Raw genomic sequence first — 27,144 nt, forward strand, 5'->3', positions numbered from 1 at the left:
GAGTGAGAAAAATAATTTATCTACAGGACAGTAAAAGAAACGTCAGTCTTGGAATATGGCGAGAGAAAACAATTTAAAAAAGGCTTTTCATTGGTAAAAATAAAAACTATTAATTGGTATGACCTAAATGGTGGTATTAAAAAGTACAACTAGTGCAACAAAAAAGCCACTATATGGTTGTGTCGATAGAAAAATAAAACAAGTTATGGCTCTTGTAAGGTGGGGCTACGAAACACAAAGACTGGCTGCAATGCAAAGTGGTTAAATAAAACATATGCGGCAATTCAAGAATAATCCCGCATTCACATAGATTTGCAGTTAGGACTAGTTTGTAGCCTGTTAGGAGCTGTACAGCGACGTGCCAGAACCTGGCTGGCTGCTTCTGCAGAGAACAGTATTCCCGGGCCGGCCCTCCTCAGTGTGCTGGCCGGTAGGACAACAGGGCTGTTTCCTTACAGGAAGGGAGATAAGCAACACTATTCTATTGTAACTACGCTAGATTGTTTTGGGAGCTATTGATAGAACGTTTGCAAATTCAGAAGCCTGAAGAACTGAGGAAGGGTCATGTGTTGCAAAACCTAAAATGTAGCCATAGTACCATCATGTAAAATCAGCCTTGGACTAGGATGGCAAAACAACTGAAAGTTACCGCAGAGCAGTTTCTCAGGAATTTTGCTGATAGAGTGAACATTAAAAAACCGTGTCCCAGCCCCCCTTCCCCAACTAAGTAAAAAGGCTGCAGTCAGATGTGGAAGTCTCAGCACGCAGGGCGCACGGAATGCCATTTATCCATTTATTGTGCACATTGTTTAGTAGTCCAGCACTGTAATGTCTAATCCTATCTGTACATGTTCACTGTGATTTGTAAAGTGCTATAGAATATGTTGGCACTGTATAAATAAAGATCATCATGTCCTTGCCACTCATTTAACCCCTTAGTGACCAGGTCTGTTTGCTCCTTAATGACGGGGCCAAATTTTGGAAATCTGACATATGTCACTTTAACATATCATAACTCCGTAAAGGTTTTGCATATCCAAGTGATTCTGACCTGTTTTTTCGCCACATATTGTACTTCATTTAGGTGGTAAAAATAGACATACGATTTATGTATATTTATTAATTTTGACAAAAATTATCATTTTTTCATATTTTCAACTGCAATATTTCAAATATATGTAAACATGCTGTACACATTTTTTGATAAGATATATATTTCCATCTGTTAATTTTATTCTGGAAGCACACTTGAAAACGTTTGTTTTTTTTGGTAATTTAGGAGACATACAAATTTATAATTAATTGTTTAAAATTTTGAGGAACACTTTGTTTTCCTGCACCAAGCCAAGATTGCTAAGGCTAATAAGTGTCAGAATGATAGATACCCCCACAAATGACCCCATTTTAAAAACTACACCCCTTAGCAAAGCAGAAGGAACAAATTACAATTTTCATTTTTTTGGCAATTGTGTCATTTTAAAAACAGTTTTTTTGCACAGCACACATATGATTGAAGACTTGCACCCCAAAATGGATATCCCTCCAGTAGCAGGAAGCTGTCACACTCCCTGACCACAAAGCTTTATTTTAAATGGACAATGTGTTTTCATGGTCCTGTAGAACAAAGCCCAGACAACCAGGATGTGAAAATGTATGGGTGGTCACTAAGGGGTTAACCTCTTGGCAACATCTGCAGTATATGTATAAGGTGTCTTAAAACTGTGGATACACCTATATAGGCCTCCTTCCCACGAACAGATTTCCGCTGCGTAATTCGCGGCAAAAATCCGCTACGTTGCCCGCAGCTATTAGGTTCTATTGAACCTAATAGCTCAGGGCACACAGTGCGGAATCCCACCGCGGAATTCCGCACCGTGACATCTCCCGTCCTCACCCGCGGCATGCTCTATTTGCCGCGGGTGTACGCGCAGACGGCTTCCATTGCAGTCAATGGAAGCCGTCCGTTCACGCTATCTCCCGCTGTAGCACTGCAGAAGATAGCGTGAAAACGCTTCCCCGCCTACCGCCGCCGGCGTGTCATATGACGCGGCGGCGGTGGGCAGGGAAGCGTCATGCGGGACCTAAAACGACGGATCCGCTGGTAAGTATGGGGTCTCTGGGGGGCGCTGTGACGGGCTTCGCCGCGGAATATTCCGCGGCTGAGCCCGTAACGCTCGTGTGCAGCTGGCCATATAGAGGGAAAACTGTTTGGCAGTGGGTGATGTAATTTTGCATAGAAGCTGTGAAGGAAGAGGGAAACCTGTTAGGCCATGTCACCAACATGACGGCCATTTTGAATCCCGCCATCTTGGATTCAACTTACATTTTTCCAATGCGAAGGTAGGTGTGTGATACATCAAGCTGGCAGAGAATTTCGCCAGAAAAACAACAATGTACTTGGTTTTAACATAAGTATATTTGTTCTCATGTTAACACAGTGATTCTTCTTCATTACAGGCAATGTGAGCGATGGCGTTATCCCAGGCACAACATCTTCAGAACGTCCGTATGTGAAATGAACGAAGCACATGTGTCATCGCAGTAGATTTCAACCGTCACCCAACCAGACCTTCCATTACCAACACTGTAGTTGCCAAACTTCTTTCCACATTCCGAGAAACAGGACAACCAAAAGCAGTTACTCATGACTCAGGCCAGAACAGCGGTGGCTCTTGTAATTTTTTCTTTTTAAAAATGTTTTATTTTTTTTTAAATAGTGCAATGACAAAAACTATAGAAATTTGGTATTGCAGTAATTGTACTCACCCACAGAAATACATTTTCTGTCACCAAGTTTGTAATTTTTGCCACACCATGTACATTGTCAAAAAAACATCCCCTCAAAAATGGCACACTTTTTTCCATTTCACCACATTTAGGGTGCCTGCACACGAACAGAATTTCAAGCGCGTTATTTTAGGCACATAATCCGCCCCAGACCGCAGCCAATATACTCCTATGAGGATCCGCAGTTGTCCCCAGACGGACGGATGTGTATCGCGTTTTTTCACGCGCGTGAAAAAATCTGCGATCTGTTCTAATTTGGGTCGGATCATGCGCGTGAAGCCTCCAATACAAGTGAATGGGTGCGTTTTTTCACGCAGTACATCCGCAGTGCAGCTGCGGATGGAGTCACTGGTTGCTATGACTACAGGAAGTATGGTATTTATTGTACCATATAATTTACTGAAAACCTTTAAAAAATTGTAATCGGAGAGAAAAAAAAAAGACTTTCCACCATCTTTCGGTGCGTCCTGTTTGTATATTTAATTTTTTAAAATTATTTTCTGTGTCCATTTTCTGCGTGCAATAACTTTTTTATTTCTTTGGCGACATAGTTGTGTCAGGGCTCATTTTGTGCGGTATGTCCTGGTACCATTTTCGCATACAGTTGACTTTTTGATCCCCTTTTATTACATTATTTCTCGGAAATAGGTTGACCGAAAAAGTGCATTTCGGGCGTAGTTTCTTTATTTTTTTTTCCACATTCACCGTGCAGGGTAAATCATACATTACTTTGATAGATCAGACTTTTACGCATGCAGCTTGGAAGTGCCCCTTTTCATATCGTTGTGACACTAAAGGGTGCACCCAGTACCTCCTTTTTTTCCTGGGGGGCTCTTCCTCCTCCGTTACCGCAGTACGTCCGAAAAAAGTTGCATGGATCAACCATGCCCACAAAGACATCTGCTCACCGGGTGAAAGCATGTTGCCAGAATAATTTAACGGTGCTCGCACAAGCAAGAGGGACAAAACGGAGTCTGGGTGTTGGTTTTCAAGCTGTTTTCCAAGGAATGGGCAGTTCTCTAGGGGTTGGGTTTACAATAAGGGGTGTCTGCTGGTTTTTCTGCGCGTTTTTTTCTGCAACACATCCGCGTATATCCGCGCGTGATTTTTCACGCATCCGCACCTATCCGCAAGCATATTTAGGTACCATACGCGCGTGAAAATCCGCTAGCGGAATCCGGAACGCTCGTGTGCAGGCGGCCTTAGAAAATTGTAAAATTTTTTCAAAACATTATATGATACATTAAATTAAATCACTGCAAAATACAACCCCTCCTGTAAAAAGGAAGCTATGATTTTCTGAAAGTGGGGATAAAAAAGTATAAATAAATAATAACAAAAGGCTGTGTCTGCAAGGGGTTAAACATTTAAGCCGTGTTTTTATTTTTTTACTTTGCTCATCTCTGACCAAATACGTGGGGGTTACATTACTGATTGTTTTAAAAAAACACAATGTGTTTAATATTTTTGTAACTTTTTTACTTTTTATTGTAATCCCATCAAGGAACTTCTCTAACAATTGTTATTAGTGTATATATGTGTAATTTCACATACAGTATATTATGCCTGTGCATAGAAATGTACACAGACATCTTTTAGTGTATGCCTTAACATGCGTGTACACGAGATAGCCCTGGGGACACTTTACCTGGTTGCAGGCTGTCTCCATGTGATGCCCTGGCAAACATGTTGGCAAGGCTGGCGATCACAGATACAAGGGGTCAGACTTTGTACAGTGCTGCGTTCAGGCTGGATGGGTGAAAACTGATAGATTGGTCGGGATCCGACTGCTAGGACCTCCACTGATCCGGAGAATAAGGAACCACCCCCCCTATTTTACTGTTGGAGATGCAGGCTCCCATTCCTGTAGTGTAATGGGGAATGGAGCTGTGGGTGGTGGCGCAGACACTTAGCCGAGCGTTATGCTTGGCTACCTCTATCTGTCTAACTATATCATGGTGATCCTAAATCCCAAGGATCTCAGTGTTCTTCCAGTTGTACTATTCTTCCTATTATTGTATTACGTATTCATTTTTCTACATCTCACACATACTCCACAAAGGATGCAAAGGGATAAAAATGAAGAGGACAAAAGACATCACACCTATGGGCACAAGCATTCTTGCTTTTAATGTGTCTGGCCAGGCCTAGTACTCCATCTGTACTAGTGCGGGGAAGGTTTTCATCCTTAACCGATCTAACTCTGTTCGGAGCACAGCCATCTCTTGTGCTTGAGCCTTCACAAGGTCAACCAGTTTCCTGCGCTGGACGATGTCCACGTATCTGTCCCTGGCATTCTTCTCAGAATTCTGTGCTACTCCTGACGGAAGCAGAAGAAAAGTTATTATTTACATGGGATTCCTTATGTCCTCACTGGCCAGCACTACAACTCCCAGCTTTGTACTAACAAATAGATTGCTTTGGTATTCTCTCGCTAGGCCACCCAAAGATTCCTCTATAACATGTTTTATGGTTCCCTATGAAAAATGACATGAGTGAAGATTATGGAAAAGATTTAGGAAAACTAAAACTGTATTGTTGCCCAGAGTAACCAATCACAGAGCAGCTTTCATGTGGAAAGGAAGCTGAGCTGGGATTGGTTGCTTTGGGCAACCAATGTTGACATTTTTTGTTTTAGACACAAATCTCCCCCCCCCCCCATGTTTATTGAACCTCTTAGTAATTGGACTGTACCCATGACTTTACGATGCGACCACCAAGTAGCGGTTTGGCTCGCTGTGCCACATGTACTCAGTTGAACAGCGTGTCGATGAATACTGGTGAAGGGTTAGTTTAAAGAACGTCAAAGGGCATTTTGGAATAAGTGTGATGAAGAAAGTGTCCCGACAAAGTCCTGTATTCACAAATTAGTGAAGAATCAGTTAACAGATGACAAAATAACTGGGAGGCTACTCTCAACAAGATGGCACAGCGTGCCGCACATCTACCGTAAGGGTAAATTGAAGGCTATTTTGATGACTCATTCATTTAGAAAAATTTGTGGCTGCCAAGATCCCCAGACCTGACGCTACCTGACTTTTCCTTATCAATTCAATGAGAGCTGGGCTGGCAATATCAGCTGAGACCACTGCAACTGCACTATGGTCAGCGGCGCCGTGAATCAGCTGATTGGTAGGGATCCTGAGTGGCCGACTACTGCCAATCATCTATTGAGGACTCACCCTGAGGATAGATCATCTACAGAAAAAATTCCAAACGACCTGGACAACCCCTTTTAAGGTCTTATTCACACCAGCAAGTACTGTTCCAGGCAGTTAAAATCTAAGCAATTCCACTGCGAGTATATGTGCATTTTACATCAGTTTTTGTGTTTTTAACACGAGTGCAATCAGTTTTTCATGCGTCTGAGAAAAAAAAAGTAAGATGGCCCGGTTGATCCCATTTAAAACTCCTACAGAAGTCTATGGATCTATAAGAAAAAAATCCGCTTGCATGAGCGCTGCACGTGAATGGGATACGCAGTGACTGTTTCAAATGAACCATTGGTCCGTGACAAGAATCGCGCATGTGAATGCACACACTGACGTTAATGTGTCCGAGTTCTATCAGACATTAAAATTGTCCGTGTGAATAAGCCCCAGGTATACTGGGCCATTCTGTGTATATATTTACTTGCTCCTCTGATGACATATTCCAATGACTACTAAATGTACCGTTCATGTTTTCCCTACTATGCGACTTACCGACGACATCATAAATATGCTTTCTTTCAGAGAAGGCCACAAGTGTGTCCTGCAGCTCCTTGTCTAGCTGTGTATTCACCTCTCTCTTCCTATTAACATGTTTTTCCAAGTCCTTAATAACTTGCTTGTACTGTTTCACGTTTTTCTCATGTTGCTGAAATAAGACTGATACATTAATGCATGTGATGAAAGCTGGATTACTACATGACCGGTACAGGATGCAAATGAGGAACAGATTGGAAAGAACGCATTCCCTTAGGGAGTATAAACTTTTCTAGGATTTAATAATTTAATGTAAAAGAGCAGTGTAAATGCTGTCAGGGCATACAAAGGCCCAAGAGTGCTCACCTACCTCACACACACTGATTGACAACTTTTGCCAGGGATGCCAGTCACATGACAACATGACCCAACTGGACTATTTGTATTTCTCCCAGTAGAGCCAATTGGCTCTACCGGTAGAAATACAAATAGGCCAGTTGGGTTCTGATGTCATGTGACTGGCAGACACGTGTGCATGCCAACCAACTGCCCCAGATACAGCAGCATACTCCTGGCTTTCCTTAATTATCTGTCTCTGAAGATGTGCCACGTCTCACTTACCACCCCCATAGCCCTTTCTCCTGCTCCTTACGCTGCCATTCATGGTCTGTAGTAACAGGTAGATCATGTATGGCGCACACCTCCCTCCTATCATGTCCCAACCTTGTCTGTGGCAAATCCCCTTCAGTGTCACCCTCCTGCCCAGTCCCCCTTCCCTCGCCCCCATCTGCACTTATTGCCATTCTGTGTGTGGCCGTCAGTGCCCGCAGACTCATCATTGGTTCCCAACAGCCGCAGCTTTACTATAAAAGAGCATCACAAACCAGATCAGTGGGCATTAAAGGATCCTATCTTTCCATGCCACAACTGCAGCGGGCTCAGGGTGAGTAAGGTGCCCACTTTATAGTGAATCAGGATGCAGATGGTCACCCCTCCAGTAATGTTTTAAGTCATGAGTCTATATGGTTTTTGGCAGTACTGTAGTTATTTTTTGTTTGTAAATTTATGTTATAATGTCATTATTTATTTACTCATGTTATTTAAAGGGATTGTCCCACTTCTAGCTGTTTTGCTGCAGTAAGCAGATAGCACCGTACATTGCACAGTGGCCTGTATTGGCCTGGAGTCCTACTGAAGTGAAAGGGACTCAGCCTGCAGTACCAACCTGGACCACTGCTCATTGTACTGAGATGTTTGCTTCCTGCAGCAAAACAGCTAGAAGTGGGACAATCCCTTTAAAGGAGGACGCTAGCCCTGTCTGCTACCAATTTGGAGCCATCTGCAGTACAACATGAAAACACTTTTAGTTTTTTTACCACTTTAAGTTCCCAATCAATCCCTCGTCTATCATGTATTTTATTCAGATAGCGACTCATAGGAAACCTTGCCCTATATTTCCTATCACAGTCCTAAAAGAAAAATCTATAACTGTCCAGTCTAACATCACATGTTAATCAATGTCTAATGCTCATCTTATATAGTAATGCTACTAAAACTGCTCTCATGTCTGATCTGATGATTAACAGCTTCATACTTTATTCTCTAAAACCTACTTTTTCTTGAACATTTATGGTCTCCTCCAGGATTTGCATCTGGTTGGATATGCGCATGTCGTAGTTTCTTTCATTGAGGAACTACACAAAGACACAATTGCAATTAAAAGCAGACATTGTACAACAGCTTATAAGATTTCAACAGTCTATAACACAGTGTCAATATATCACATGTTGTCATAGCAGCCTACACTACATGGTAATCGTAACCCCACTGAGATACAATGGGCTGTGTAGTCAAGAAATATGAAGAGAAGTTACTTTGTAAAATAAACTTTATTTCTAGTCTGCCTCGTCTACCAATGTAAATGAGATGTTCTGGTTGCCAGGTTAAATCTCTAAAGGTGGTCATCAAATGTATGGTGACCTGACCCCCCGATGACATATTGGGGAAAAGATGGATTTAGCTCTATTGTTAGAAGTGTAGGTAAGCCTGTGCAAGAGTGTCTGGCAGCGGTAGATTCCCTATTTATCATTCTAAACATATGTATGATTGGCCAAGCCATGTGTCTGGGAGTTCGGGGTTAATAGCTGTCGGCTGTATGAGTGTTTGGGTGACAGCTACCTGAAGTACACGGGCATTTTTAAGATGAAACATTTAGAATGCCTTTAAAGGGGTATCCTAGAGACTAAGACCACGGGGGTCTGAACACTGAGACCCCCACTGATCTCGATAATGGGGGACCCATGTTCCCTCTATTTCTCAATGCAGAATCACATATCCCTATTTTCATAATGCTGCAGTGAATGGGCCGCTGGTCACTCATGCGCAGCCATGGCTCCATGCATTTCAATGAGACAGACAGATAGCTGAGTACAAAGCACACTGTGATCTCTGTCTGCCCCATGAAATGAATGGAGCCACTACCACGCATGTGCGCTGCCGCTGCACTCATTTCAATGGGGCTGACGAAAACAGTTGAGCATAGCGCTTGGCTATCTGTCAACCTCATTGCAATGAATGGAGCTGCGATCACGCATGCACGACCAGCAGTGCATTTACTGCAATGTTTCAGAAATAGGGATAAGCAATCTTGCATTGAGAAACAGGAGAACATAGGTCCACCGTTCTTGGGATTGGTGGGGTTCCCAATGGTCAGACTCCCACCAATCTATCAATTTTTACCTATATAGAGGATGAGTGAAAACTTGTAAACAGTGTTATTCTCTGGAATACCCCTTTAATTTCCGAACAGCTGTAACTCAAAGGTATATGTCTTGTATGGAGGTCAAGTTGTTTTAGGCTGTGTTCACATCTTGCCAGAAAGTATATGCCGAATGTATCTATAAGCCCACATGCTGGATGAAGGCCAAAAGAGTTTCCTTTTGGCATATGCTGGTCCAGTATGTGTCGATATACCCGTTTTATTCACTCTATGGGACAGTGCCATGAGTCTGTCCCTTCTGTCAGAGGTATATGTTGGGGAATACTTCATACATATACCTACAACAGAAGGCCTTGATGAGATGTAAACAGAGCCCTACTTGTAGTCTGTAACAGCAGAGTGTTGGTTCCCAGTATCCTCTCTTATATATAGAAATACCCAATAAGAGACGTCCATATTGTTACTCTTGTATAAGCATCGTAGAAAGTTCAGCAGCCATAATTATATTAGTTATTCAACCGATTAATTTTAGGAAATTCTCGTACTGTCTGAATTTCCTTTGTCACACGAAGCATTGTGATATCCCTGGATTTCTTCTTCAGGTCTTCCATCTCCATTTGAATCTTTTTATGTTCCCACTCAAGCTGGAAGATTCCTTTCCGGAAGTCTTTGCTTTCCACCATGCTTGCTATTTTCTGCTCTCCTAAACCCTGGACACGTGGAAGTAGAGCAATGAAGATCACAGTCACATGTCATTGAATTCATTATAACTTCATTCTGGCAATATATCGGATTCACACATCTCCTATACGGGATTCCTGACCAACTAAAGGGGTGTCTAAAGAATTACATTTTTGCTAAACAGATAAGTCATAAAAACATCTGATCTGTATGGTTCTTATACTAAAAACTGGTGATGTCATCTATCAATCAGAAATAGGCTTTGATCTGGAAAGGCGCGGGTGTGAGTTTCTCCATGACTGAATTACAGATGGGACTTTTATGACCTTCCAATTACGCGTCATAAAAAGTCGATATATGTGGGATAACTTTCCTAAATTAAAAATCTAACATTCTATAATATCAGCCAAGCCATCTTTTAGCTCACATAGACTCTGAACAGAACGGCCAATGCACCATTTGCATCATCCTGTAATTGCTGAATGTGTAAGTAAATTCCAGGAAGGAGAGGTTAAATGGACACTAACTTTTCAAACAACCTGTGCTTATAGTCTGTGTTCTAATTAGGAAGAGTGCTATGTACTTTTTTTTAACTAAATTAAAGTTTTTGTGCTAAAAATTCCCTCTAAAGCACTGTCTCTCTTTCCTGTTCACTGTTTGCTCTCACATGATTTATAGGGGACACTAGAGCAGAGGATAAGTCATCATGCTCATTGAACTGTATGTAGAAGGCAGAGAGGAAGGGGAGGGAGAGAAACTCGCACACAAAAGTGAATGCTGGAACTAATACTGAGATATTTGTTACTGTTTATACACATGCACACTTATAAATCTTTCTGTACAGTCCTTCATGATGAGGTTATGTCTGTGTGTGCATTACAGACAGAGACCAGAATCTCTGCAGGTTTCTGTGCACAGTGTATAGAACACTGCAAGCAAAGCACAGCAGCAACTCCTCCTATCAGTCCTGGTAGGAGGAGAGAGGGGAAAATGGGGAAAATACAGGCTAGAAGTTATATAATGGCCAGCAAGAATGTTGCTTCTCATGTACACACACTTGACAGGTTATTCTGAAAAGGCATCTGAAAAGTCAGGTACGCTTTAACCCTTTGAGAACCAAGGGACATATTTGTCCTACAGTTTTAAACTGCCCACTAATTTGATTGAATCAATTATGGTCCTAAATGGTTAAGGAACAGAGCTTATCACTAAAATAAAAATGGCAAATTACACACAACATATCCAAAATACTGTCCCTGTACCTCAAACATCTGGTGATAGTATGAAACTGCCATGAAAACGGATATCATTGCAAACCTCGGGCAAATATCTAATGTCTATGGGAAGTTTTATATGCTGGGTCATGGAGATACCCTCTAGGACAACAGTATATACTGTATTATCAAGAATCCCTCTGATAATCAATTCCCCCATTCTCTAGATAGCAGATCAGGTTAGAAAAATCTAGTTTATATTACAAACTGCAACTTTCACCATCAGTGACCTACATCTATCATGTCAGTTAAATCAGGGTGGACATATTTAATGATGATGCGGGCTACTAAATATTTCACTTTTATTTGGAATTTCACTTGCTCTTGCTATATTGATAAAGCAATAATACAACCAGAATGCATTGTGTTACATACCCGAATATTGCTGTTTAGGTCCTCTATGACACTTCTGTGAAGCAGTATGGCATCTGTATAACTGGGCAGTAAGTCAGTGTTCTCCACTTCCACCTGACCTTGTTTTAGTATGAACTGGACAGTCAGATCTAGCTGAAACTTCATTTTCTCATTTCGCAATCTGAAACCCAGAGAGTTGAGAGCGGTGTGAAATGTAACCAATGCATAATTACATACAATAAGTACATTATAGCACTTGGATATTAACATGGAACGGTGAAGATCTTCTGAATGTATAGACAGCCAGCTTATGAATAGTCAGAATGTTGCAATTCTTATTACCAATGTTATTGCCATTTTTCACCAGTTGCCAATAAATCAGGGGGACCTAAAGTAACCAAAACTTATAGTTACATATTGAGTTCTTGCAAAATATCCTCAATGTCCTGCTGTGTTCTTTCATCTTCTTTAATTCTTTTATGTAGGAATTCCTGCATCTCAGCGAGTACAAGGGCCTTGCGCTTTACCTACATCAGGAGAGATGGAAATGGGCACAATAAGATATATATATAAGTAATCACCTAATAGAAACATGCTGGGTGACATCAAAAATGTCTTTGCTGTGCTTAGGACAAAGATGAAATTGCCGCCTTCTATACAACAAAATGGATGTTAGGGGACAGGCACATAAGTGTATTCGGGATCTGCATATGGAGAAGGTCTAGCTAAAGTTAGTATTTGGGCTCATAAATGTATGTGATAAGTGAACCAGGTCTGTATGCCCTACTGGATGTTGTATACAGACCAAGTGACTCCTAGTAGTCCATGGAAACCTGAAGTTTTGAATCTGTGCAGATCCATATAAACAGTTTATCTACTGCTATATGCTTGGAAACTCATTCTTTTGGAAAAGGATATTAAACAAAACAAGACCCATTTAGAGCCAATACAAGAAGCCATACAGGGCTTAATCTGCGCATCTTTATAGACAACGAGACTCGCTCAAAGCCATTTTTCGTGCACGAGTCGTTGATCACTGAATTCTAGTTTGCTAGAATTGAGTGATCAGCTGTTATCAGTGAAGCAGGCTGTTATCAGCCAGCTGTGCTGCTAAGATTCTTTGTGCCTGTGTCCTGCTGTGAATTCACAGTGGGGACACTGGCAGTCAGAGTGGAGAAGAATACAGCTGTTTGCATATGCAAAGCAGCTGTATTGTTCTATCAGTGGCTGCCTCTGTGTCCCCACTCCACTTGCATATTCTATGGTAGCTACTTAGCTACTATAAAGTATGCAAAGATGATCGCTCAAAACTGTCACCCAAACTATCGTTTGAGCAACTTTTGAGCGATCATCTATCAGTGTAAATGGGGTTTAAGAAGCAAACTTATATTATTGGAAATTCCCAATGCAACAGTAAGAGGACAGAGACGATAAGGAAAAATAACAATTACGATTATGCTAAATGCTTCATAGAATACACGATTGGCTTGTTATTACTTCTTTTTACATACTTGTTGTTCATACTCCATTTTTGACCTCCTTGCCAGACAGAAGCGCTCCCACACGGGAAGCTCCAGTCCTTCTGGCATATGCTCTGGAGCATCAAGTTCATCCATTGCTTTCATGAGTTGAACAATTGAGTCATTCTGAGCTTTCGCTGATCCTGGCCGATCACCAAATGGTGCCTCACTTTCTATCTGAGTCCTGAGTCTCTGAACCCTATAACAGAGAACACAGCTGATTTGTTCCAGACATTCCTGGTGATAGTTCAACCAAGAGAAACATTTCCCTCAATAGCTGTACCTCGGTCTTCTTTTATACAGTTTATAAAGCTGATCCACAAGGTGAATTGAGACATCGGAAAATTCCTTCTTGAATCCGCGATCTAACAACTAAAACCAGAACAGATGCAAAATATCAATAGAGAAGTTAGAACTTGAGTTTTTCTACTTATTAAACTTGTTTTTACCTTATCTTCTGCCACTAGGTCATCGTAAGACTCCCTGAAAGATTCCACCGCAGCGCTGAAAGTCTTGGCCAAATCAGATGTCTGATTCTGTAACAGAAATATTTTTTGTTCTGATGATTTCATCCTACCATTTGCACCACTGTTACTATAAGTTTAAAGGGACAATATAGTCAGAGAATGACATACATAGATGACATATTTAACTTTAGTCAGGTTTTTAATTTAAACACAATAACAAAAAAACAACATCGGAAAGTAAAAACTATCTACATGGAAAAAATCTTGAAACATTCAAGTTTTCACACTGGCCACGAGAGCAACCTGAATAGGCTGACATTCACTGTTTTCTGCAGCTCCTCTATCAGCTTTATAGTACAGCCTGGGACAGAATGAGCAGAGTCCTCTCATTATCAGAAAAGGGCAGGAGATTTATTGATAGCTCTACTTTATTGTTGGAGGCCTTCATAAGATAACATAGTAACACTATCAATCTCTTCTATACTTAAATCTAATTATTGAAACTAAAATTAAACATAAGGCATTCCCTTTAAAGGGGTTGTCCACTTTTGGCTACTTCAGTTAGCAGTGTCCACGAAAATAAGCTCATCATAGGGTTTCCTACTGAAATAAGCTGTGATCTGTGGTGGAACCCAGCAACAAGTGTTCAACTCTCCTACAGTATCACCCCAGAGGAAATGAAGCATAAGATTGTCCATATGAAAAAACTATAAAGGGTCTGTCTGTTTAATGTTCTGTTTAATGTTCTCGAGACACAAGAGATTCTGATCTTTATTGCTGTACTGTAATTAATGGAGTTCCAAAATTATTAGCGCCCTTCTATTAACTCAGAATTCCTAAAAGGGAAAACTGACCTTTCTAAACCAGTCACATACATTTAGCATTAATTGTGTGAATCTGATCAAATACTTTAAAGCTTATTAGTTAGGTCATTTTTACTTAGTTTTATAGTTAGGCCCCTTTCACACCTGCACTTGCATTTCTGTTGTTTGCCTCTGTCCTCGGAGCCAAAAAATGAAAATACCATAACCACCGGATAGAGCATATGCTGGACCCAAGAGGCATCAGTCGGATACCAATGACTATAATAAGGGCCATCCAGCTTTCAGTTTGCCAGACGATGTTTTACTGCCTGAAATAGTGCAGCATGCTGCGCTATTTCATCCAGGATTTGGTAATGGGTCTGCATAAGAGGCTACAGCGCAGATGTGGATGAAGCCTTAAGACCCATTTAGACAGGGCAACTGTTGGGCAAACAATACCCGACGCTCGTCCCCACACATACTAGCTTCCATGCTGCTGCACAGGAGCTAGTATCCCTGGCTCACAGCGAGGCGGCTGGAGGAGATTTCTCTCCTCGCTCTCCCCCAGCCCTCTCCATTGGCTTAACATAGCGGCCGTTCAATACTGAACAGCTGCTATTTACACTGAGGGATTCGCTCATCGTCCATCGTTTATGCAGCATAAGCGATGGACGATGAGCTGAACGCTGATCACTCAGTGTATTACAGATGTGTTCCAAATGACATTACATTCGTAAGTTACCAATTTTAATCTGTATTTGCCTACGTATTTTTATTATTTTCTATTGTGCAAATACTGATTCGTATTTACCCAGTTGAAAAGAATACAGTCACAGAGGGAAATACGGAAAAGATAGATTGTGCTGCGTTTTTGAAAAACATCGATAAGACATATGGTCATATGATTAGCCTACCTAACACGGACCTAAAATACGCATGTCTGAAAGCAGTCTTAAGATTATTAGTACAAGGGGAACTTAAGTCATCATTCACATCTGTGTTATCTCCATTGTTTAGTTCCATCAGATGAGCAGAACAACGAAAATACCAGAACTGCCAACCGCCTGACATGACGGTCCCCAACAAACCCCTCTGACTATAATGGAGTCAATCAGGTTCACATTGCAAAATACCATGGCCCACATTTTTGATGAAGTCTGTGATGGTGACTTCTAACACAGCCTCCAACACAAATTTGAATACACCCTAGTCATGGCACTGTGCTTTGGTGTGAGGTATTGTACAGGAGTCAAATTCTGTTAATACACTCAGGGTAGTTTCACACGAGCGAGAAGATCGGGCGATTTTCGCCTGATGCGATAGTAAAAAAGCAGATTATGAAACCAATGATTTACGAATGATGGCTTCCTTCCCATCTGCGATGTTTTCACTGATGTGATGTTGAGGGAACAAAAAATCACAGCATGCTCTATCATTCTGCGATGTGCGATTTTTTTATCTCCCATGTTTTCTATGGATGCTTCTTTTTATCGCAACGCAACACAACAAATGCGCATTGTGATGTGATTTTAACATTAGAAAGTCCTCTTGACTTTTCTGATAAAAAAAATCACGCAATTTTATCGCGGGGGGCGGCAACGCGAGATTATTCTCCAAGAAAAGCATCATTGATGCTCGAAAATCGCGGGAATAAAGACACAATTTTGTCGCAATTTTCTCGTGGCAAACTCGCGATCGCCCGTATGAAACTAGCCTCATGTGGAAGATACGGAATCCATCAGTGCACTGTTACTTCTCCATCATTACATGACAACCCACCTTCTGTTTGCGCTTCTTGTCCATGATCTGGTTCAGCTGTGCCGATCTGATATTTATCTCTTCTTCGATGAGAACTGAAAGCAGGAGGTTGCTTATTTTCAGTTCTTCCTGTCCAAGAAAAAGTTTACAAATTCACTACAAACAAACCTGCCTGATCCAGTGCTTGTAGACATTCATTTGAGCGCAAAATACTGACACAAGGCAGAACAAGTGACTAATGCCAACATAAAGCACATGACAAGGTTCCCTGTAGTGTAAACAGCTCTAAAAAAACATCCATCAAAAAGTTACAAAGAAGGAATGTCACATTGGGGGAACTTATCAGAGGGATCTTTGATGCCACTTTTCTGGCACGCTTTCCACTCTCCACTTGTCGCATGATGTTGATAAATTTGTTGTATCTGTAGTGTATCTGGAGTGAGATTGCTCAAAAAGTTTGAGACTTTTAAAAAAACTGACCTGACAAATATACAAGAAGATCGGGCAGCATTGGGACGAATTCTGCACCTTGAATGCTGCCGGATCTTCTTCTTGTATGGACTGTGATTTTGTATCAGGGTCAGATCCTTTAACTGGAGTGCATTGATTGCTCCTCCATAACTGGTTGTTCGGTGAGTGCTGCTTACACCATCCCTTCTTCTTACTGTGAACTGACAAATATGTCAGAAAACCTCACTCAGAGTGTGCCCTATTTTCTAGATATTTTTGAAAAGTCTCTAGTGAAGCTTGTCATACTTCCTTTTTGGAGCAAATTGATAGCATTTCTTTCTAAATTGATTTGTAACAAAAATAAGGCGCAACTTATGTCTGAATTCTTGTGCAACACCAGTAAGAAACATGCCCCATTGTATTTCCCTGCACATCCAGCACTGTTTATAAGAGAGCCAAAACTGGGATTGTATAAAAAATGAGAAGTACAAAGCCATCAATTAGAACTCTCCATTTATAATCTTCTTCTGATTATATAGATCTAATGAAAAAACGCAGGATATGAATACAGCCCAAGGCACAAATGTGCAGATACAAGCTATTGGAAAAAAGAGTCAGTATAACTAAAGAAGGCCACCAACTATAACAGTTTAACCCTTTGCAATCCAATTTTGGATTCAGGCTTTCCTAGGGGGCTTCCTCTTTCTGCCATTACACAATGGTGCCATCTGCTGGCTAGTGCCAGTACTGTGGTATGTGACATGGTAGAGAGGCCCCCCGACAACAGAGCGGCCAGTAATCTACAGTAAGAATACCTTGACGGACGTTTTCTGACATTGGAGCTGTACAGCCTTCAATTAGAATGTCTTTAAACATCAAACAGTGGATTGGAAAGGGTTAAGACTTAGCCTGGGTTCACACGAGGCGGATTTGCTGCTGTTCTGTCGCAGTTTGCCGTTGCATATCCGCACTGCGGCACAACCGCTGCGTTTGCAGTGCAATGCAGTACAAATGTGTTTGGGCAAAAAGCTGTACTCACAGAACGGATTTTTTCCGCACTGCCGCAGTGCGGAAATGTAGCTGCGGCGTGGTTTTTCAACACGCATGTCAATTCTTTTGACTTTTCCGCAGCGTTTTTTGTCCGTAGACCTCTATAGATGCAGCAAAATCCGCTGCAAAAGTAAAAAGGAGCTGTGGAAAAAAACGCTTGCGGATTTTCCGCGCGGAAAATCCGCAAGACAAAAAATAACATTTGAAGAGGTTTTGCCGCAGAAGCAGTTCTTCTGCGGCAAAACCGCAATGGAAAAAACGCAGCAAAACCACAACAAATCCACCCTGTGTGAACCCAGCCTAAATGATAGTGAGCAGTGGGGTTAGACCACTGCAACCTAACCAAACCTAAGAACAGGGCAGATCAAAGACCCCAAGCTGATAACATCTGTTCACATCTTGGAAGATCATTTTAAAGTGTACATTTCAATTGGCTCTTCAGAATAAGCTGCCATGTGTGTATATGAGGAGTAGAACTGTTTATAACTAGTAGATGGCATTTTTCACGATATTCACTTTAAACAGTTTTCTTGAGCTGGTGGGTGACTAGCTGCAATGATTTCTCCAAAACACTGCACACACAGAGAAGAGGGGTTTTGCATTCCCATCAGTCTGTAGCACACCCTCAGGAGCAGCAGCAGCATGGACAACATTATACAGCAGTACTGAGCAGTGTAGCTGTGAAGTCAACACTGGGTGAGATAAAACACTTACTAGAGCCTTCAGCAGCAGTGTTTCTGTGTGTGTGTCCCTTGGCATCTGCCTTCTCCTTCCCGTATCTTAATAGACTTCTACGGACAGCATGTAACCTGATCCCTCAATGACCTGACCCGTCTTGAGATGGATTTTAGCAGTGAATTGAGAATGAATGACGAGTGCAGGAGGTTGTGGGAGGAGAAAGAGGCATTTTTTTCTCCAGTAAGATATATTACAAATTTTGTTATCTTTGCTTCTACTATTGATTTCTGCAAAGGAATGAGCCTTTATTCACAACATACACAACTTTGATTTCCGCATTTACCCATTCTTGTACATTGTTATTGTTACATGCATATGAATATCTTGACATATTCCTAACAATTAGTATTGGTGCTTTCTTTTTTCTACATTTTCTCCTTCAATGTGTCATATTAAAAACAACATCAATAGTAGTTAAAACACGTCTTACCTGATAGACAACCATTTCACAGTTCACCTTTTTTTCAAATAATCTGCCTAAAACCTCATCAAACGCTTGTGTGCTTTCCATTATAGATGCCTGAATCTTTTTAATTTCCGCCTCCAATATCTAGGGATAAATGAAGCAATATTAATAGCCATGAAGATCACATGTTCACAGTTAAAACTGATCAGTACTCAAACATGATAATACTAAATATCTTCTGCCCAGCCCAGCCTTTGAATATGTACAGAGTTCTCCACCTTAGCCATTTTTTAACTCACCACGTCCCAGTAACCATCATTTTTTATTTCATGCCTATGTTGCTATTTTAGGCTTTATTTTGTGGGATGAGTTGTGGATATTTTAGCCATCATATGTGAGTATATGGAAGCTAGTACTAATTTTTCTGATCATAAGATGCATTTTTGAGCAAGAATAAAACTTGCTAAAGTGTCCCTGCTTCTTATGGTCTGGAAGGTCCTTCACCTCCCCTGTCCCATGTCCGGCCAAGGGCAAAGCAGTGACAACATGGCTCCTCCCGCCTACCGGTAGACCCCAAAGAGCCGAGCTTTCACTTTGAATAACCATGGAGTGACTGATCCTAGACAACTGCAAGTGCTGTCTATACTTTTCTCTCCATCTTTCTTCTTATTCTTCACTCAGTCTCTCTCTCCATCTCCCAGCATGCCGATTATCTGCTACAGTGAGATGAGGCTGTATTTACACGGCAGAGAAAATCGTGTGAGTTCTGTGCGTTTGCACGACACACACATTTCACGCATTGTATTAACCCATTGTGTTCAACTGGTTAATTTACACGGGCGATTTTCCTCTCATACCAATAGTGAACTCCCAGTGCAAGTAGACTGCCGGAGAGAACGTACAAGTATGCAGAAGACATATGTCAGTATGTGGTCCTCCAACACCACTGAAGTTTAAGAACAAGCATTTATTAAAACATCTGGGAAAAACCATGGCTTGTTCTGAAATGCCAGCACCACCAGCACTATGCCAGGACTGGAATCAGGGTATATAAGAGAGTCGTCTCCTTTAGTTGATTCCGCCTTCAGTACTGATCCACAAATGTTCTTCTAGCTGAGCAGGCTCCAACCTCAAGCACCGGACATGGGAAGGGTTAATGAGGTTGTATGAAATGTGTTAAAAAGGTCTTTTGAGAAAGGGCATTAGTCAGCTGAGATGAGGTACAATACAAGACACAGCCAAGAAGAAGATTATTGCTATTTCTAGAAAACAAGCAGACTTTTATCTAATCTCATACAACCCTCTGAAACTAAACACTCTGAAAGACATTGAGGCAGATTTACTAATCCTGTCTAATATTTGGACGTGTAAACAAAGACTCTATAATCTGAAAAGGTGCCATATTTATCACTGGGACTCAAGCTGTATGATAAATTGGGTGCATATTTAGACATTTTTGGCTTAGTTTATGCCAATATTTTCTCACATTTTAAGCTACTCCCCGTTTCCACTTAGTCTTGTTGGGTAAGGCACAAAAAGTCTCTAAAACACATAATAAATGTGATGCAACGCATGAATGCTAGATTTTTGCCACAAGATGAGCCAGAATTCTGGCGCACAGAACGATCAGCATTCAGATAATTGTTCTAACGAACAAAACTGAATGATAACTGTTTAAGTGCAGGTAAAACAATGAGCGAGCATTGGGAGGTTCTCAGTCGTCGTTCAGTTTCAGCCGGGATAAAAACCAGCGCCGGCTCGTGCACTTACATCGGTCTTTAAAGACTAATCGTTCAGCATTACACATAGGAACGTGAGACACTGAACAATAACTGCCCATTGACTGGTGAGTGGGAAAGAGCTGGTGATGACATCATCAGCTGGTTCCATCGGGCAATCAAGCATCGTGAGATTCTCGGCTCGTGTAAAAGGGCCTTAAGTTTCCCTCAGAAGTTGGGGTGCTGTAGATTATGTCTGACAATGATTTGAAGGGAAAGTCTGGAAAGAGTATTATAAACCGCTATCTATCTGTTAGCTACTCCTAGCCAATCAGGGAGTGTTCTAAGCAATACTGACAGTCAGGTTTTGCCCTACAAATTGACACAGCAGCAGGGGATTAGCAGGCAGTAGGAAATAATTCTCTGGTTTGTCCCTCTGTCCCATGGGAGGGGTAACATGGACTTTTGTTCATGTTATCTCACCCCCTCCATCAATCACAGAACAAATCTCTAATTAACTGTCACATATGGGGGATGTTCACTCCAGAAAATATATCCAAATAAGGAAGATTAAACAATACCTCTGCAGCGCCACCAATTGGATGGCAGCATTCCTGCAAATCAGTGTCCGACCATTTAAACAAGTCTTTAAAACAATTAGGAATTGAAAACCTAACCAACCTAGGTGTCTCCACACACCATTTAGCTGCTCTCCTTAAGGAGAGATGATACCCTTCCCTTTCCCATCCCTCCCCTCCCATTGCAAACAGTGGCGAGCAGCGGAGAGGGGACGGGAGCTCAGTGCACTAGTACCAGTCCCGCCTCCTCCGCTTGCAGAGAGGGGCAGCGTATATCGGCCGGGCGTGAAAACCTGACCGATATACGCCCGTCTGAATAAGCCCAAAAAGTGTTATTTTGTAAAAAAAAGAAAAGTGTTAATATTATGCCAAAGCAGTAAAACACAATAAAACCTATATAAGGCTGATTTCACATATGTGTTGGAGGTTCTGGTTTCCTTCTCTGTTTGGGAAGCAGGCAAGGGGAATCCCCTAGCTGAACGGCTCCGTCTAATGATGGAACCGAACAGCGCAGAACGAACCCCATTGACTATAATGGGTCCGTTCTTTTTCCGCTCAGTTGCCTGGCTTTTTACTGGAAGAAGAACTGCTGTTCACATCTCTTACCTTCCTATACTTTTCCTTTTCCTCATTGAGCTCTTTACATTTTTTATCATAGTCCTTAAATAGTTTTTTTTCCTCTTCAGTCCATTCATTCTCAGCTTTGGACAGAAAACCTGGTTGTGCCACTTCCTGAAAGACAAATTGAGATGGATGTAAAATGCCTCAATAATGCTCAGTTACTGGATTCAGCCAATAAACATCTCCCAATATACTGACGTGCTTTGTATATGCCAATGAGCATACCCAACCAATCACAGAGGCCTTTAGTCACATGCCTCATATCAAGTCACATCTTAAGGTCCTTTAACACAGGCTGATTATCGGGCCCGGACATTCCTCCAAACACTTCTTCGCCCCCCTTTGTAAAGGATTGTTCAGTTTCAGCAAGAATAAAAAATGTACAGGAGCCGAGCAGCCGGCCTTTGGGGATGAACAAACGTAGTACTAATTGTTTGTCCCCAAAAGCTGATTCTCAGCTCATATAAACGAAACTTGTCGGTCATTACATGAGTCTGAGAACTTGGACCTTGTAAAAGGCCCATTACCCATACCTTGGTGTTGATGCATGAATACGAATGCTCAAAGAGAATAGCTGACACATATGCTTTTTAGTGTATATAACCCAATTTAAAGGACACTGGCTTGCCTTAGATACAGAATACTGTGTAATGGAACTGTGAACTATACTTAATTATCTCTCCTGTAGTCTCAGAGATTTCAATATAACACTCACCATTCTCAAAATATCTTCCTTCTTCACCTCCAAGACGCCTCCCATCATGTCATTGAGCGCTCGCTGCTTGGCATTGTCTTCCTGAAGAAGATATAGTTCTCAATCATTGTAAATTCTTAACAGTTCCCCTTCCCCCTGAAAACAGCCGAAAAAGAGAGGGGGAAGTGGGGGTTTATTTCTCCTCTAATATATGGCGTTGGTCCTGAACTATAACCTTGCACCATAGTAAAAATACAACGTGAGATTAAAGCTCCCGTAATTTAGAAGGAGCAGTTGGGTACCTGGCTATAGGAAACAGCTGAGGACCAAGAAGAGAAGAGAGATGTGTTGTGTAACTGCTTCAGAAGCAGCCGACTCACCACTTCATGGAACCTTACTACTCTCGCTGGTGGGTTTGTGGAAGGATCCATGAAGTGGTGAGTCGGCCACTTCTGAAGCTCCAGCATCTTCTCTGCTTGTCAGAAAGGCTGGTGAACAATTACAGTAACACTGTCTCACTCTTACCACTGGCTCGGCATATCTGACAAGAGTAAAGACACTGGAGCAACAAACTGGCCTGCATGGCACAAAGGGCTTTCCGTTTTGGAGCAAATGGTTAATAAATATGTGGCACAGCAGAAGGGACATTGTTTTGGAGTAATAGTGCTCCAAATAAAAGGCGACTTATAAATACGGGACTCTGTGTTCCCCTGCTGGAGTTTTCGTGGACTAATAAGCATCTCTGTAGAGTTCTCCTTAATGATGATGGATCCTAATACAATCTACAGTTACCTGTGCAGCCAACCGCTTCTCCTCTTCCTGCTTCGCTCGCTGCTCTGCCTTTGTTTTTTGTTCAGGTGTTAAATATTTTTCAACTTTTATCTTGAGTCACATAAAAAAAAGGTTATGGTTAACAGATCAGCCACAAATATTTTCACACCATAAGTTGAATATGTGTAAAGACGCCATATTCTAGATACACTCTGCTGAAATGTTCATGGCAACCATGTTCTTCTACTGAATCCCTGGATTGGTCTCATCATTCACTGCATCTTATAGTTTCAAAAATCAAATCTGATCTGTGACTTCAACTCACACAATTGTGGAACCCTGATGAGTTGTGCATGTCCTCTGGTGGTCATAAGAGGCACGGCACATCTCTGGTATCTTATTTCCTATCAATAGCAGTATGTAGCTGACTACTAAATGAGGGAGGTAATTGCACCTGTGTGGGACACCGATGAGACAGCCACTCACACTGCCTCTTTATATAGAGGGGGTGGCTGCTTGGTGTTTACTCCCACACATAATGGATACAAAGTGGTAGACCATTCTGATACATGTAGTTCACCATGCAGACTAGCAACCTATTAATGACGCCATAATAATTCGGTGGGTTGCTCTGTACTTCCATCAGTGAACCACATTGGTACTGCCACCCTGGGCTCCCCCTGGAGTCTTAAAGCCACACTGCATGTGAATGATAGATAATAAATGCAAGGCATTGGTTGGATGTTGGCCAAGATACATGAGGCCACTAACCACTTCACGGTTCCTTGCATTGTGTTTAGTGTAGGGACCCACTACAACGCAAGAAACCGTGAAGTGGTTAGTGGTCCAGTGCTCATGATGCCTTGCACTAAAGCCAGTAATAGCCACAGCCGGAAAAAACGACTCTGGTCCTTTCGCAATGCAATAAATAGAATCCTAGACTGGTAGAGCTGGAAGGGACCTCCAGGGTCATCGGGTCCAACCCCCTGCTCAGGGCAGGATTCACCAAATCACCCCAGGCATATAAGTCTTTATGCCCCTGTGACATGTGAAACCACACAGGACAGGAAGAAGGCTATCGGAGTAGTGGCCATGACATTGATAGAAAAAGATAAACTGAGTGTGACCAGGACCATGTTAGCAGGCAGAAAAAACACTGATAAATTAAAGTAAGGGTCCTTTCAGACACTCCGATCTTGTTTGAACGAGTGAACGATTCGTCATTCAGTTCTGGAATACCTCTCTAAAGTTGGACTAAATGATGAAGCAGACACTGTAGCGTTTGATGGTATTCCACGAGGGGTCTTACCTCGGAGTCATCCACGGTGAGGGCTCTTTCTGGCTTCTCGTTGTCAGTAAATTTTGGCTCTATTAGTTTTTCCTGTATATTCAGCTCAGACATTATTTCCAGGATTCTCTGATTCCTGTCGTTCACACGAGTAACTTCCTGCTCTTTGTGTCTGTAGACCACCTCAAACTCTTTGTTAAAGCCTGTTTTCACATTATAGATGATGTCCTGCATGAAAAAGAAAGATACATATGAGTGCCCGTTTTAACCTTTTGACTGCCAAGCAGGGGCATATATGCCACTAAGCACCTGAGGCTGTGTGCCTGGGGCAGCAGAATTTAGGGGGAATGAGCACATTTTTTTAACCATCTGGCTGCACCACCTTTAGATGATTGCTTCCAAATTAGCAATTCTTAGGTTCTGTTCACCTATATATACATATACCTCGAACGTGCCCATAGGCTTCTATGTATGTCCAAAAAGTATTCTTTTGGGCTACACTGGTCAGGTGTGTGTCAGTATTCCTTTATCTTCTGTATAGGAAAGCGTAGTCTACCACTCTTAGCCTATGGCTTATGCCTATACAGGAGGATATGTCACAGCCTTCTGTTGAATATATTCCAACAGATACCTCCCATACAGCCTCAAAATGAGAGGTGAACAGATCCTTACTGGGTGGGGTGCTCTGGGTGTCTACTGACACAGCCTGATTGTGAGCAGACGTATTAAGTTCTCTTTGGTGCATTGTATACACCATGTATGTGAGAAGGATGACCTACATCCAGGCAACCCCATAAAAGTCATACAGTTCTAGTGCACAGATCACTGGCTCTGCTAAAAGATGAGATTTTCTTGTTTAACCCTTTAAGGACCAGGGTGTTTTGGTCCTAAAAGACCAGACACTTTTTAGGGACTTGACCCATGTGGTGATCTAAAGGCTCTATATTTTTTTTTCTTCAGCTACAAAAATAATTTTTTGCTGCTTTTTTCATGACATTTAGAGCTATTTTCCAATATCTTATTTCACTTTTTATTTTATTATGAATCAAAAGATAAAAAAATGTTTCTAATTTTATAGTTGTATATGTAAAATTAGTATATTTACACTAAAATAAAGTACAGGAATGGGTCTCCCATTTTGTTTTTTATAGTCTCAGATTACAAGGCGCTTACGATGACAAATTAAGTTGGCGTCGGCGGTGGGTCGTTTTCTTTTTTATACATATTTTTTTTTCATTTTATTCTGCAATTATTTTTGCTTCTTTTAGTAATTATTTTTTAACATCTATAGTATGACATGATATAAGTCCCCTGGGGGTCATTCACACTGTCATTTTATTTTTCTATTTCACACTTTCCACTGTAGCTAGGGGAATCCGTAGAAGCCCCAGTTACAGGGGAAAACATCCCCTCAGTGAGACATCAGTTACTAATGGAGCTGATCTGAGTCTGCAAGACACTGTAGCTCTGCTGTGGCAGGGATCACCTGGCTGCCACATGATCACCGGATCAAAAAGTTCCTCTATTCAGTACATAGCACTCATTGAGCGCTATGCAGCCCACTAAAGAGAAGGCAAAAGCGGGTAAAAACCACTTCTACCTTCTCCTCTGGGTCCACAGCTGTCACTGACATATGAAGAGCCAACCTGTTCCTTTAGCTTTAATTCTGTGTCGTGTTTATACTATGGCGTGGGATTAAAGCCCAGGACTAAGCGCTATATATTTTCAGCTGTTTGTCCTTATACTGTTAAAGAGAATGTCATAGCTAAGGATGGAGACACTAGTCTTGGGATAACTACATATTGTCCCTGCAACATCTATCCTGTTATCAGAGAATCTGTGAACCCAGCCAACACTACTGAACACCACTAGGTTTCACCACTGCTTATGAAAGTTCATACAAGTGAAAGGCCATGGTCCTTTTCTAAAAGCGACGAAAAACACTGCTTATGGTGAGAAAAGTTGTCAGAAAACAGTCAACGAAGTTGGCCTCAGACACATTTTGGAAAGTTGGTTTCTGCTACACTGCACAGAATCTAAGATACCAGAAGAAGTCTGTGTAGACATTAGAACAACCAGGAATGCTGCGTGATTTCACTTTCCGAAGCCTGCAGAGCTGTAAGCAGCTCTGGATTATATTACATGCTGCAATCTATAAAACCGTATTCAGAGGTGATCATCCATTTATAAGTTCTCTATTCGGTTGTGACAGCCTTTTTTTGGAAACCTGACAACAGGCGGTGCAGTTATATTGGCTGGTGCTGTGGAATTAGCTGCTTTGAAACGTTCCCAGAAATAAACAAGGCAGCGACATAGAAATATAAATGATACGATCCAGAATGCCAAGATGGAAGAATAGACAAATGAGGCCGGGCCCTGCGCCCAGAAATAGCTAGGTTTAGGCGGCTTTAGGGGTTGAAGCTTCTCTCCTCGAAAGTGTACATTACTAATTTATTAATGTATCAAAAGTTAAAGAATTAATCAGAGGTCGATAATGATGTTTTATTCACTTACAGAGAGGCTGACATTCTTCTGTTTTGTTGTGGCATCCATTTTTCAGAAGTGACAGCAAGAAGTGCAGCCGTACTGGTTGTTATAAACGTATTGTAAAACTGCTTTGTGATTGATAGATTGCCGATTTCATAGCAGCTTAGATGCAGTATGCTGTATGCATAAAAATGTCTCTAGGGAGTTAAAGAGGTTGTCAATTTGCAAACTGCATGTGTCATAATAGCAGATCGGTGGGGATTCACTGCTAAGGAGCCCCAACAATTAGCTATT

The 27,144-nt window shown here is 41.6% G+C and overlaps 1 protein-coding gene across 1 annotated transcript in view; it reads right to left on the reverse strand.

Moving 5' to 3' along the window:
- Positions 1 to 4,898: 4,898 nt before the first annotated feature.
- Positions 4,899 to 27,144, reverse strand: part of CFAP43 (cilia and flagella associated protein 43) — a 62,366-nt gene continuing 40,120 nt past the window's right edge. Inside the window, exons 24-38 of the mRNA XM_066591175.1 lie at positions 24,385 to 24,591; positions 23,097 to 23,186; positions 22,326 to 22,406; positions 21,596 to 21,721; positions 18,718 to 18,837; positions 16,071 to 16,178; positions 13,471 to 13,557; positions 13,305 to 13,393; positions 13,013 to 13,220; positions 11,916 to 12,028; positions 11,523 to 11,682; positions 9,738 to 9,902; positions 8,087 to 8,167; positions 6,492 to 6,645; positions 4,899 to 5,107 (exon numbers count right to left, since the gene is read on the reverse strand). Coding sequence (XP_066447272.1) covers positions 4,935 to 5,107; positions 6,492 to 6,645; positions 8,087 to 8,167; positions 9,738 to 9,902; positions 11,523 to 11,682; positions 11,916 to 12,028; positions 13,013 to 13,220; positions 13,305 to 13,393; positions 13,471 to 13,557; positions 16,071 to 16,178; positions 18,718 to 18,837; positions 21,596 to 21,721; positions 22,326 to 22,406; positions 23,097 to 23,186; positions 24,385 to 24,591 — 1,962 coding nt within the window. The 3' untranslated portion in view covers positions 4,899 to 4,934. The remainder of the gene's footprint in view (positions 5,108 to 6,491; positions 6,646 to 8,086; positions 8,168 to 9,737; positions 9,903 to 11,522; positions 11,683 to 11,915; positions 12,029 to 13,012; positions 13,221 to 13,304; positions 13,394 to 13,470; positions 13,558 to 16,070; positions 16,179 to 18,717; positions 18,838 to 21,595; positions 21,722 to 22,325; positions 22,407 to 23,096; positions 23,187 to 24,384; positions 24,592 to 27,144) is intronic.

The sequence above is a fragment of the Eleutherodactylus coqui genome, chromosome 2 (genome assembly GCF_035609145.1).
Source record: "Eleutherodactylus coqui strain aEleCoq1 chromosome 2, aEleCoq1.hap1, whole genome shotgun sequence".
Taxonomy (NCBI): Eukaryota; Metazoa; Chordata; class Amphibia; order Anura; family Eleutherodactylidae; genus Eleutherodactylus; species Eleutherodactylus coqui.